The sequence below is a fragment of the Vespa velutina genome, chromosome 4 (genome assembly GCF_912470025.1).
Source record: "Vespa velutina chromosome 4, iVesVel2.1, whole genome shotgun sequence".
NCBI lineage: Eukaryota > Metazoa > Arthropoda > Insecta > Hymenoptera > Vespidae > Vespa > Vespa velutina.
In genome coordinates, this window is record NC_062191.1 from 5,397,466 (window position 1) to 5,412,465 (window position 15,000).

A 15,000-nucleotide genomic window follows, 5' to 3' on the forward strand; every position below is an offset into this window, starting at 1 on the left:
GACAAATCGATAAGCTAATTACATGGGAGTGGCCTAGCGTTAAATCAAATGCAAATATCGTTCTTCTTTAAATGATAAATCTTCCTAAACTGGCGAGAAATATGACGATGTTATAAACAAAGGGCACAATTTTATCGAGCTTTACGTTTCATTCAACTCTCCCTTAAATACATGCTATCGTCATTATCTTTGTCGCCGTCGTCATTATTATCATCATCATTATCATCATTATCATCATTATCATCATCATCATCATTATCATTATCATCAACTTGATAATATCATTTGATAACATTGATTTGATAACGTCATCGTGTTAACCATAACCAATCATATGTTAAAACGTGACTAAGTCTGTGTAAAATTCGTTACTTTAAATAATCCTACTAACATATATAACATCAAAGGTATAATAAATCATAAGATACGTAGATACGTAAATTACATAGTCGTGATATGAACGGAATAAGGGTGGAATGAGTTTTGAATTGTAGAATCGAAAAAAGATGAAAAATATGAAGAAAGAAAGAGAGAGATAAAGAGAGAGAGAGAGAGAGAGAGGGAGAAAGAGAGAGGGAGAGAAGAAATATTTTACGGACCGAAAAATTCAAAGCGGAAAATATAAAAGAGGGAGCGTGGCTGAATAATGGCAAAACGTTTTACATCGAACGTTGTGGAGAACGTAAAGCGAACGTTATATGTTTCTGAATCCACCATGCTCGACGATTCAATGAACCCGATAAAAATTTCGAATTCCACGGAAAATATATCCTATGCTTTTCTCGAGTCACGTGAAATGTCAATTGATAACATTAACTAATAATATTGTTATAACTAATATATACTAGTATTTACATATTTACTTAGGTATGTAAAATGCTTTCTCTTTGATTAAAAACTAATATCTGCCAAGATTGATTTAATATCTGTCTTAAAAAAAAAAGGCACGTTCTAAACGTCTTATTCGTTTTTCTAAATTTTTATTTCTAAATAAATATTATTATTATTATTTTGTGTTGTCTTTTAAGCCTTTAAGAAATTTGTAAGAATTAATCCAATACAAAGAGCCCGTTTGTGAAAAGACATAAATAAACTGTGTAATGGAAAGTAGATTATTGTTATTAAAGTGGAAATTAAATAAATGACTAGGCCATTGTGATACTATGGATTGGTCTGGCCTATTGATTTTAGACTTTGGTCATCTGCTATTTTCAGAACCTCCAAATCCATTATTATTATTATTATTATTATTATTATTATTATTATTGGTATTATTATTTAAACGTTTAGAATCGAACCTTTAACTCGATTACTACTTGATTATTTACACTCGCTCAAACACTTCGTGTTTCGAATCACTCGATCGATTTTACCTCACCTAACAATTCTCAGTGCAATGGTTTAAAATCGCGTCGAGTTGGCCGCCTTTGAGCATTAGGATAATAGACCGTTTAAGGGTTGCAAAAAGAAAGAGAAAGAAAGAGTGAAAGAAAGTAGTAATAGAAAAGAAAGAAAAAGCATGACTAAGTACTTCTTTTAGGGTTGTACTCCTTCAATCACAGTCGAAAACTCATGTGGAGCTCTGTGTTCATAAAGCCTAGCATCATTCTCACCGATTATCCTTTAATCCCGTTCTCTGTCATAAACATAAGTGTTCTTACCCAGACTTTCATATTTTATACGACCACCACCAACCTTTTTGCCTTCCTATCTTCTCTCTCTCTCTCTCTCTCTCTCTCTCTCTCTCTCTCTTTCATGCTTTACTTATTTCATAACTTCTTTATCATCTGCTTAAATATATATCGCCCAGAGATAATAACTGCATTATATAGTTCCTTTAATTTTCTCTTTGAACGAAAAATCTGAAAAACTTTTTCAGTAAATTGTATCACGGATATATTTATTGATACAATTTAAAAATTTTTAATATCTCATCTCTTCACAATAATAATAATAATCATATGCACATACATTATATATATATATATATATATATATATAACACATTAAACATTATATTTACATTATACATTATACATTAATCCAGAGTTTCTCAATGTTGAATATGTGGTAAAACTTTTGAGAGTACGATGTGAGAGCTCAAATAGAACTAACGAAAAAAAGAGAAAGAAAAATGAATAGTTACATATATATAAATATTAAATATTAAACATTATATAATAATAATAATAATAATAATAATAATAATAATAATAATAATAATAATAATAATAATAATACCGCGAAGTATTTTGTGGGGAGCTATTAATAATTAATGAAATTACGGGCCCAAATGCTCCTGAGGACCCATAAAGGCCCTTGTCTCTGACTTGTTTTAGCCGGTCACCCAATGTGTATTCGCATGAGCTAAATATATATTCAAAGGATGGCAGTATTAAAATCATAAAGCCGGAAATAGCGCTTAGTGAAACTGCCGCGTATTCTCTACGCTCTTAGGTGCTCACACCAATGTTTCCTACTTGTCATCATACAACGACCTTATAATCTCCCTAATTCTTCCGGATTTTGATACTCAGAAAATAGCAGATGTCCGTTGTCTGAAATCATACGAATCCATATAAAAACAGTATAATATCTTGATCATTTATTTATTAATTTTCAATTTAATTGCAATAATTTATTTCCCATTGCACAGTTTATTTTATTATCTATATGTAATAATGTCTCTGAAAAGGCTTCTCTTTGCATTGTATTTGTCCCGAAAAATGCTTTAGACTATCAGATGTTATGAATAATCGAGAAGAAACATACAAAGTTAATAATAATTATATTATCTTAGAACGATAATATCATTTTTTTTCTCTCTTGAGACATTAATCGGCCTAAAACGAAATAAAGTATCTTCGATAAATCTACTTTGGGAGATTTTCCGAGTATTCACGAAAACGACCTTTCGGAAGTGGAGATTATCCGTAATCTGCGAAATGAAGAAGAAGAAGGAAACGTTCCAGCACAATAGGTGCCGTAAAGCAGGATGAAAATGGTTAGGCCCTGAGGCCACCAACCGCTATCTTTTACAAGCATTCTTTCTCTCTCTCTCTCTCTCTCTCTTTTTCTCTCTCTCTCTCTTTCTCTCTCTCTCTCTTAGAGAATTAGAGTACACTTTGCTTTGTGTGCATAGAGAAGTGACACTTGCCAACGGCTGTCTTCCAAGCAATTGTCTTTAGAACGACCACGAGTCAGTCGAGTCTGCCAGCAAGAGGGAATAAGATCGAGTGAACGTAAGTGAGAGAGACGGCATGATCGCAATAAATTTTTGAAAGGGCAGCCAGTAAAGTCACACCTGTTCGCTAAAATCGTTCTGGCCCGAGGGTAGTCTAAAGAGAAAAGGAACGATCCTTTGCGAATGAAATATCCTACTTGACTCGAGTATGTATCGTGAGCTACAATAGGCAGAAAGAAAGAGAAAAGAGAGAGAGAGAGAGAGAGAGAGAGAGAAAGAGATTGCCATTAAAATCTTGAAGGAGCAATTAGCATCCAAGTATTTCCAAGCCGTTCCGTAGGAATTAATTAGTAATTGATTACGACTCAAAGGACATATTCTTGATAAATATTCTTTAAAATTATGCGTATTTAAAATTCGTGTAAAAAAAAAAGAAGAAGAGAGAAAAAGGAAAAAAAGAAGAGAAGAAGAAAAACCAATGAAGCTAATTAATTAGTATCTATCAATTATTTTAATAGCTCGTATCAATTATGTTATTTTATATTTTATTATTTTATTTAAACCGAAGAACAAATACTTTGAATTTCATTCTATTAAGAATGACGACTATGTAGAAAATATGCTTGTAGCTTGGCCCGTTGTGTTCTCGTTTCTTCGAGTGGAATTAATTGAACTCGCAAATGCGTCGAATGAACAAGCAACGACATTGAAACTTGAAGTTCCGATCCTATGAACGCATCCGGAAGTCAATAAAACTCGTTTATAACTCACTACATCTAAGCAAATGTGTTATTATCATACAATGTATTTAACTTATAACTTCATTGACAATTGTTGATACATATGTGTATTACTGATTGGAATTATAGTTGTTGAACATTCATTAGAATATTTTTTATCGTTGATAAATATGGAACTATGTACGTATACCTGTATATATGTATGTAGATATGTAGATACATACGCGCATATTACATACATATGTATACACGTATGGATAGATAAGAGGACAAGCAACCCGGCTGAATGATCCACATTCAACGATCAAACGATCGTCATTTTGCCGAAAGGTGAACAATGATTGATCGATTAGGAAACGTCGACAAAAGGTTGTAATCTCTCCCTCTCTTTCACACACACACACCCTCCAAAAACAGGAAACAAGCGATAAAAAAGAAAGAGGAAAGTAAGAAGGAAGGATAAAGACTGAAAAGGAAGTGTATGTAAAAAAGGAAAAATATAACAAAAAACATACATAGGTAATCATTTCTGCCGTATAGTACTGTAATGTTATGAACGAATGAATAGAAAACAAACTATCTTGATGCACGAAAGAATGTTTTTAGCGAGAGTAGTATTTTCTTTTTTTCTTTTTTTTTTTTTTTCATAAGACTTTCACGATGCTCTTCGTGAAAGGTTGAAAAAAAAGGAAAGAGAGAAAGAGAGAGAAAGAAGAGGGGAAAAAAGGGTTAAAATGTTGAAGAGGATGAGGGATATGGATATGGTCCAGGTAACTAGGTCACTGTGACCACGAGGGCAATGCTTTTGCAAGCTGCAACTAGCAGAAGCCATCTAGTGGTGACTAGTGTCAGCCACCCTCTCTTTACATCCCCCTACTCCAATCCCTACAGTGTGTCTCTTTATACGACACGTGAACAACAATTCGACCCTCATCTCGTACCGATCGAATAGCTCTAGCTATCACTTTGTTCTCCTTTGACATTACGTCATCGTATCTCTTTCTCGGTCTTTTTTCTTCTTTTTTTTTTCCTCTCATTTTCTTTTCTTTTTTTTTTTTTTTTTGGTTCTTTTTCTTTCTTTTTCTTCCATCCACTCTTCACGCTTCTCCCTTTCTCTTCTCGTACTTCTTTTTTAATTCTATACGAGCGATCGAGCACGTCCGATTTTCGAGCGAAAAAGGACCTAAAGAAAAAAAAAAGAGAGAGCGAGAGAGAAAGAGAAAGAACGAGAAGAAGAAGACCAGAGAGATAGAGAGAGAGAGAGAGAGAGAGAGAGAGCGCAGGAGAGAGAAAGGAATGAGAGAAGCAAAAGAGTGTGAACGTGCTCACTCGCGATCTTTCGAACGAAGGGAAGGTTCAAGAGGAGTTGGCTTTGCTAATAAGAGCTAGCTCGTCGTTTTTCCGGCAATCTCTTCCTCTCTCTCTCTCTCTCTCTCTCTCTCTTCCTCTCTCTCTCCCTCTTTCTCTCTCTATCTATCTCTCTATCTCTCGCTCTCTTTCTTTCCCTCTTCTCATCATCTTGCAATTTTCTACAAGGGGATATATCGCTCGTCTGAACGACGTTTTTCTCGGATCTCTTGAAGAAGCAGTCATTTGGTTGGCTCGATGAAAACTTCCGATGCAGTTCGTTTCACGTGCAAACGTTCCGTTAAAAAAAAAAAAAAAAAAAAAAAAAAAAAGAAAAAAAAATGACGGTATTTAAGGTGATTGATCGATCTTATTCGTCTAGCTTTTTTAATTTTCTTAATTAGATATATCTATTTATCTGGCCGTTACCAATATCGATAAATAATCGTAGCCTGATCGTTCCATCTTCTGCAAAATCCCACATTCGACTGGCTCAAGCTGGATTAACTAAGTATCGCGAAATAAAAGATTAAATGGGATTAAAACGGATGAACGATGATACCGAGTTGATACCGATCGATCGTAATAAGACGAGACGATTGATCTGCGGTTAAATTTCAACGATAAATAACGAAAGAAAGCTGCAGAAGTAATCACAAGTACAATATTAAATGCCATTAAACTTTATTCTTTTTTTCTGTTTCTTTTTTTTCTCCCCTTAAAAAATAAAATATATAACAAATTAATTTCAAATTTTCGAGAAGACAATCATTTCAATAAATAACACATGATCAAATCTTTATTACTGATAATGAAACAATGAAATAATTTCATTGGTTCGATAGAGAAATAATTCGAAACGCGATAATGATAAAAAAAAAAAAAAAAACACGCGAAAGAAAATAAATAATTAAATAATAAATAAATAAATAAATAATTAAGAAGATTCATCGTCTTTTTCAAGATTGTTCGTCGTAAAAATGCTACTATTAGATGCCAGCAAGAACAGTGGTCGATGCATTTGCGAAAAGTGGCCTCGGAGCCTTGCGGCACATCTTCCTAATATGTCGGCCTCTTCTCTTCGTCTCGGCTCATCCCCCTTGGTTGGTAATTAATCCGGCACGCGCGCGCCAAGTATGGCACTCCTGGCCTGAAAAGCACGTTTATGGCCCAGCCACGATGTAAACGGCGAGACAGAGAAGAGTACATGCGCACGCTCGCACACATATACACATTTACAAAGCCCAAACTGTTTCCAACTCCGTAAGCACGATTTCAAAGTGCCGTATGAAAATTTGGCACATGGCCGAATCGTTTTCTCTCTCTCTCTCTCTCTCTCTCTCTCTCTCTCTCTATCTATCTATCTATCTATCTATCTATCTATCTATCTATCTTTCTCTTTCTCTCTTTTGTTCTTTCACTGTCTGTTTAAATGTCTATCTTTTTCTCATTCGTATATCGTGTCCCTTGTCTCGTGTCTTGAAAAAAAAATTACTATTCAGAGTATAAATCGATCCTAATTACGTTTCGCTAATGATCACGTATCCTTCATTATCCCTTGTACAATTAGAACTCTTAATCGTTTTTTCGTCCTACTGATTTTAGCTTTACTGTTAACTGGACCAGAAACGATCTCTTTCACCTATGTATGTATATATGTATGTATGTGTGTATATGTTGTACCTATTCTATCTGTCAGTATAATTAAACTTTCATGAGAAAACAACTAGTCTTGTCCAGTTAAGAGAATGATGCATTAAACATTTTGAGTATCGTTATATTAAGGAAACATTTTATAACTTTTAATTCGTTGAGTTTTATTAACATCATAAAATAATTAAATGGAATATATGTAAATGACAATTATTGGATATAATTTTATATTTAATTAGTTATCATTTTTATTCGTTTTCTTAGATAAAAATCATTTATTGATAAGGTCTAACCAATAATATCGATTATATATGTATATTTCTTTTTTTTTACGTCTGGCAAATGATCGATTAGACTACTTAGATTTTGCGCTTGACCAATTATCGGCTTTGACCACTTGGATTCACGTTCGACCAATGACCGTTTATATTACTTGCCTTTCACGTCTACAACTCTAATCGGACTAATCGACCGAGTCATGACTACTTAAATTTTCCGTCTAACCAATGATCATCTTTACTACTTGTTGTAATTGAACAAATCAATATTGGCATATTGAAATATAATATTTTCTTCGAAAGAAACATGTGTTAAAAAGATCTAGAGATGTGAATTAAAATATACGCGCGCGCGTGTGTGTGTGTGTGTGTGTGTGTGTGTGTGTGTTCATTGAATCCTTTACAATGGCTTCATTATTCCATACATTTCATTTCTTTCGAAAGATCCTCTTTTTACTATAATCAACTCTAGGTCATATATATATATATATATATATAATATATATAATATACACGTACTATACACACAAATTCGCACACGTATATACGTACATTGAATAGAAACGAGAAGCTTTCAAAGCGCGATTTTAGGGCACCAGGCTACTATCGATTTTCGCGGACTATCTAGTTTGCTGGCTGATTACATGATAACGATTGGTGCATACCATCGAGTTTTGTGTCGTGAGGGTTTTCTCTTGGTACCACTCGCCTACCATCCGCATCTCCTTCCCCTTCTCTTCCCTCCGACCTTCGCCGCTCTCCTGCATGCTGTTATCTCTCCCTTTACTTGCTCCGTTCCATCTTCCTTTATAGAAAATTAGGACTTCCACGATGGATTCGTCATTATTTCGTCAACCATTGTTACCCTCCTTCTCAACGATGAAAAAGAAAAAAGGACTAATTTTTTTGTTCTTTTTGTTATCGCTCACTCCTATTCCATAGCTCGAAATTTTAATTTTAAACTCTTCAGATATTATGCCTGTGCGTTTGTTACAGATCTTCGAGGATGACAATCACATTTCACGTGTCGTTTTCCCTTTTTTCTTCTTTTTTTTCTTTTGGCTGGCTTACTAGCTTCTTTTCTTTTCTTGACATGCATTCCAACCAGTAATGAAGACACGACGATCGAGTGGATGGGCGGAAAAGAGTGGGGGTGGGGGGATGTAATGCAAGGAGAAGAGAAAAAAGGGTTTTTTCTTTCCGTTTTTCCTGCATAATACTTATGAATAATGTAATGCGATTCAGAATTATCGATTCAATGAAATCTTATGATAATGACGGATCGATAGTTATTTCGGAGGATAGCTTGCATATATATGTATATATATATATATGTAATACATAAGTAGTTTTATCACGGGATTATAATCTTTCGTGTTGCTTAAATTTCTTTTAGAAGGAACGACATTTATGATAAGTTACCTTCTTGTCACTTTCCAAAGAATAAAACGTAAGGATTTGTGAGAAATATAAAATTACAGGAATATATTTAATAACTCGTATAAGGTATCAAAAGGATAACTGTACCGAGAATTATTCGATAAAATCAGAAAATGACGTATTATCTGAAAACTCCGATCGATTCTAGTTGAAGAGCACGAGTGAAAGAATCGCCTGAAAAAAAAAGAAAAAGAAAAAACAGAAAAAAGAAAATAAGAAATAGAGGAATTTGGACCGGAGATGAACGAAGAAATGGATGAAAAGAGATGTAGGAAGAGGTGGATGAAAGAGGACTGGCTGAAGGAAGAACGAAGGAGTCGAGGGTTTTAGAGTGAGTGGTGGGTAGCTAACAGTATGTGTATGCCGGATCTACCTAGTTCTAACGTAGATCGCTAAGAGAGAAAGAGAGAGAGAGGGAGATAGTCAGTAGGAAGAGAATTGGGTCAGCCAGCTTGTGAAGAGTACTTCAGGTGTTGTTACCTATCTATCTATCTACCACCGACCTACCTACCTAACCACCCATCCTCCCCTGAGCTTCGAAAGCATCTACACGTAACCCACCCCTCCTATTTCTCTTGCCAATACATCCACTTTCTCACTTCAACGAGACGTTTCTCGCAAAACCTTCGACGTTTGCCGCATCGTTCCTCGGAGAGACAGAACGACGTGGCTCCTTTAAAAACGAGCTGAAACGACATTGGACGTCGAATTTATTGCCTGGTCCATTTAATTTTTCAAGTAAGATACAGGATACTTGTTCGAAAATTCCAAAAAAAAAAAAAAAAAGCTGTTTCTGTCGTTTTCGTTGCATCGAATTCTTTGAGAAATACGAGATCTGGCACATGCAAGATACAATAATAGTAATAATAATAATAATAATAATAATAATAATAATAATAATAATAATAATAATGATAACAACAATAATAGTAATAATAATCATAATCATAATAATAATAATAATCGTCGTTAGATATGGGAGTGATACAGTAAAGGAAATGGGATATCGTGATTTTCTAAGGAGAAAGTATTTCAGCAAAAAGGCAAAAGGAAACGAAGGCGATATTCTGAATGACATCGATGAGCAGGGAAAAACCGAAGGAGTTTTGAAGAAGAAAAAGAGAAAGGTCTCGATAGACATGGCCCCAGCTCATCCTCGTCATTCGTGGAACCTTTCGAATTGGACGTTCGAGTATAATATCACGTCGATATATCCTCGTCGAGTTTGAGATAGATAGATAGTGAGAGAGAGAGAGAGAGAAAGAGAGAGAGGGAGAGAGAGAGAGAGAGAGACAGAGAGAGTATTGGTGCACAGTAACGGGGCTACAGACTGCTTCTCTTTTTCACGGTCCGCCGTAGGAATTCATTTCGTGCCTCTCCGCTCTCATCACTGTTACTTGTGCACAAGTATCGGTTGGTAACGGCCAAGAGAATGTCTGCTAAGAATAAGAAAACGAAAGGATGGGGGTTTTAAAGAAAAGCTGCTTTCTTCGAGCAACAATTTATCAAACTCTTTGGATATCAAAGGAATTTCTCATCACTTCTATTTTCTTCTTTTCTTTTCATTTTTCTTTTTCTTTTTCCTTTTCTTTTTATATATATACATACATACATATACATATATATAAAAATTTTCAATATGTCTGCGATCGTTCGATAAATAAAATCGAAAAAAAGGAATTTACTCAGGCGAGATAGAGAATTGAAAGGAAAATAAAATAAAAGCAAGCTTGCAAAGAGACGAAGGTACGGTAATGGGATGAAAAAAAAAAAGGAAAAGAAACGAAAGATAAATAAGAGAGAGAGAGAGAGAGAGAGAGAGAGAGAGAAAGGATAAAGAGAAGAAGAAAAACCTGTGGGAATCCGAAAACTGAAGGATGGAATCAAAGAAGTGGGGGGATGAATCCGTAGGGAAAGTAGAGGGAAAGAAACGATGTTCGGAACAATGCGATACAAGAACTAGACCGTGTGAAGTGCAATATTTCTAGCGTTTCTCGTTTCGCCTGTATAAAATACGTACTAGTAAGTCCTACGATCCATAACCCACGCCCACCAGATCGCAGGTACACGCCTCGTGTATACTATAAGGATATCGCGGTAGGCCTTGTGCGCACGCGCGCACAATGCGTATAGCAGTTAGAGAGAAATAGAGAGAGAGAGAGAAAAAAAAAATGTTCATGTTTTCGCGAACCTCGCTTGCCTCTTCTCGTTATCGTTTCACTCTGTTCGTCCGTTCGTTCGTTCGTTCGTTCGTTCCGTTTCGTTTCGTTTCGTTTCGTTGCGTTTCGTTTTAAGTGGCACAAAACGAAAGAAAAGAAATCAGTGTAAAACGTTCGTATTTTTTTTCAAGGAGATTTTTGTTTTTTGGTTTTTCGCTTTTCGCTTCTTTTTTTTTTCCTTTCTTTGTTTTTCTTTTTTCTTTTTTTCTTTTTTTTTATTATATTTTCTTCTTTTTTAAAAAAAAGATTTTCGTCTCCTCTTCCTCCTCTTTCGCTTTTGTGTTCATTTCACGAAATAACCGAAAGAAGTAGGAAAAAAGAAAAAGAAAAATAACGTACAAACAAAACTTATAGCTCATTCGTGATTTGCGCGAGTCAAACGATACTGTCCAACCGAGTACGTCGAACGAGATCAGTAATTAAACGTAAACCGTGATCCGAGGAGTAGAACAAACAAACAAAAAATTTACAAAAAGAAACAAGTAGAGCACAAATATAACGTTACGTGAATATGCCTGTGTTTGATAGTAATAGTACAAGAACGAGTAGAGTTATTGGGCTGATATCTCGATAAAAATCGAGCGATTACCGGCATTACGAATGCATCGAAAAATGATGTATAAAAAAAAATAAATAAATAAAACTAAATAAATAAATAAAATAGAGAATGAAATAAATAGCACGTTTATCGAGAACGTGCCTTATTTACGAGAAATAAATGGATGAATGGGATACATGTCAATTAAGCGATAGAATTCATGAGAAATACGATCTGCGTCGACGTTTAAGTTAGCTAATTCTATTTAGTAATAGAAATTCCTATAAGTCGGACACGTCGAGTAATAAGTAGTGAAGCCAATTATTGGTTGTACTAGTATCTGCGAAGTAGCCAAGTCAATCGTTACTCAGTCATACCTGGAAGTAATGAATATATATATCAATAGTTTGGTCAAACGTAACGGCAAGTAGTAAAACCAATCGTTGATTAGTATACATATCTACAAATAGCGAAGTCGACTGTTGATGAGTTCCTGCCTGTAATAAAGTATAATGAAGTCAATAATTTGGTAAGATATATCGTCTAGTAGTAAAGTCTATCGTTGGTTAAACGTACAAGTATCGTACGTGCAAGTAGCAAAGTCAATCGTTGGTTAGATGTAGTTTCAAGTAGCGAAGTCAATCTTTGTTGAAACGTATCTAGCAAATTAATGAAGTTTGTTCATATGTATTAGCAAGTATCAAGGCGAATATATTACAAGTAGTCCTAGTATATTATTGTTCAAACATTGAATTGTTAGCGATATATATAGGTATAATCATAATTGAGAATATCTTTTGAGAATATCGCGATAGGAAAGAAACTTTTTTCATCCGCATTCAGTTGTCCGGCTTTATCCTTCGGCTTTTATATCGTTTGAGCATACACGAGGATGGTACAGGTCAAATTTAATAAACCGTTCTTCTTCGAGGGGAAATAAAAAAGACGAAAGTAGTAGTAGTATCTCGATGGGTTAGGACGAAGGAGGGAAGGAAATTTCATCGAGGGAAACTCAAGTCGTATCGATGGAAGGTCCTCTCTCTTGCAGTCGATGTGTAATTATAGAATACTCTTGGAGAATGTACAAAAGTAGCCCACGTTTAATGAGTATGTAGGTCAGGCACACTGACCCATCTTACCAAGGAATTGACCGATTTGTCAGGGGCTACTTTGAAAAAAGACAAATGATAAGAAAATCGTGACACTTTTTTCCTTCCATGGAAAGAGCTGCTAATGTCGTCATCATTGTCTCGTCGACCCTTAATTACGATTTTCTTTTCAATGATTCTTCTATTGATATAAATCAAGCGTAATGACATAGTTCAACTTAAAAGAAAAATAGATATGCCATGAAATGTTACTATACTTATACATGCTTGTCTTGAATGTACAATTTATATACCATTACTTTCCCATAAAAAAAAAAAAAAAAAAAAATGTATAAAGGTAACATTCAGGGTGATTTTTTTTCTGCTTTCAGGAAGCGTATAGAAAATGGGTGTGCAGCTCCCTGGTGCCTTACTTTGCTCACGGGGAACCGCAGGACTTGGAGTCCTCAGAGGGAACTTGGACTAGGATAAGACCGTGTCTATCCCTCTGCCAGTCCGTGGAACAACGTTGTCCTTATTTGCTTCCGGGTGACCGTGCCCCCGCGTACCCTACGCAATATGCTGGCGAACCTACCTTTCTTTGCAGAGGTACTTCGCCATTTCTTATTCTTCCTACTGTCACTTCTAGATCTAAAATCGATTTTAACAATATTATTTGATCGATCTCGTTGATTTACTTGAAAAGATGCTTTCCTCTTAGGAAATCTCTTCGAAAAAAAAAAAAAGAAAAAAAAAGAAAGAAGAGAAAATGTTATTTATTACTTCCCATTTGACACCGTGTATCTTCATTTCGTGTCGTTTCTCCCCTTTTTCAGACCCTTAAATTTATTTTCATTCAAATACTGGGAAAGGGTAAAAGCATTTTTGGCACCCTCCTGATATAAAATCGAATCATTCGAGCACTTAAAATCATTTAAATACGTCAAATCGATTTGAGTGCGTCCAATGGAAGATATCGTTGAGTATGATCACTGAATTCTTTCGAATAATTATTAAATTTTCATGGGTAAATAAATAAATAAATAAATAAATAAATAAATAAATAAATAAATTGGACGTAATCAAAGAAAAATATCTTCATCTTCGATTCATATATATATATATATATATATATATATATATATATATATATACATAAGGAGAAAAAAGAAAAAAAACAGGACATGTTGTTTTTAATGAAGCTAATGAGAATGTGATAGCAAGTTGATATAAGATATGGTTGGATGAAAAAAACTCTTTTCAGACCCGAACATACTTGAGACGGGGGAACAAGCTACAAGGGCGTTGCACAGTAGCGACGAACGAGAATGCTGTTTCCACGTGTGCTCGGAACAGGAGCTAGACTCGGGGATCTGTGCGAATTGTACCGATCGCGAGTCACGTAAACGAGGTAGAGAACGCGATCCTCCGACGGCACCCCATTGCGAGATTACACCTATTCAATCGGGCTCTGCAGGTATGTCAATGTCGTCTATATATTCCCACGTGGATGCCATTAATTCAACAACCAATCGTCCGAATCTTTCTCCTCTGATCTGTCACATAATTCTCTTCTCGTATTTTCACATCGAATCTTGAACAAACACACAGAATTCCATTCGATATAATATTATTATATCAATAGACAATAGAGAAACTTGCAAAATCTGACATAATGAAAAATGAAAAGATGAAAGAATTGTTTGTTCTTCGTCTCCGTCGAAATAATTATAACACATTAACTCGTAAAAAATGACTCCCAATTAGTTAACTCCAGATAAACAGAATTGGATCGATATAAGATAAAAGGACGATTGTTTGGACCCCTAAGATTGATTCTTACTATAATTTAGACTACAATCCTAACCGATTTTTTGTAAGTGAAATATATCTAACATTATTGATAAATAATCTCGTAATGTGACTATAGAGAATTTTAAATCGACCTAATAAAGTAGGAACGATGTATTATTGGACGAAGAAACATTTATGATTCATAGGTGAGGAGGAAGTAGCAGGATGGCTAGTGTCCACGGATGGCAAGGACATCGAGTCCGGTTCAACGTCGACGTTCTCCCCAATGATTATGCACGATCAACAACAACAACAACAACATCAGCAACAACAACAACAACAATATCAGGGTACATCGTTATGCGGGAGTGGTGGAGTCGGCTCAATGACATCGAGTTCGTCGAATCGTGCAACAGCTTCTTACGTAGTGCGTTTTCTTTGTCTTTTATCGATCATGATCCAATTCTTCCGGTGGTCGTGCCTGTTATTGGGGAATTTCTCGAGGACGATCGTCGTGCTCGTGCGAAACGTCCTGTATTCAGGACGTAATTTTGCGTCCTTCGTCGTTGTCGTCGTCGTCGTCGTTGGAAGTGATAGAATTGAACAAGAAGAAAAAGAAGAAGGAGAAGAAAGGCGATCGATCGAGAAAATTCGGCCTCGTTCTCGTTCAGGCTGGTTTTGTTTTCGATGGTGGTGTCCATCGTTGTCATCGAAGAATA

General features: G+C 35.3%; 1 protein-coding gene across 1 annotated transcript in view; it reads left to right on the forward strand.

Moving 5' to 3' along the window:
- Nucleotides 1-15,000, forward strand: part of LOC124948344 — a 39,226-nt gene that overhangs the window by 23,261 nt on the left and 965 nt on the right. The window contains exons 2-4 of the mRNA XM_047491820.1: nt 12,880-13,096; nt 13,752-13,964; nt 14,488-15,000. The exon at nt 14,488-15,000 is cut by the window's right edge and continues 965 nt beyond it. Of these exons, the coding sequence (XP_047347776.1) occupies nt 12,880-13,096; nt 13,752-13,964; nt 14,488-15,000 (943 nt within the window). The remainder of the gene's footprint in view (nt 1-12,879; nt 13,097-13,751; nt 13,965-14,487) is intronic.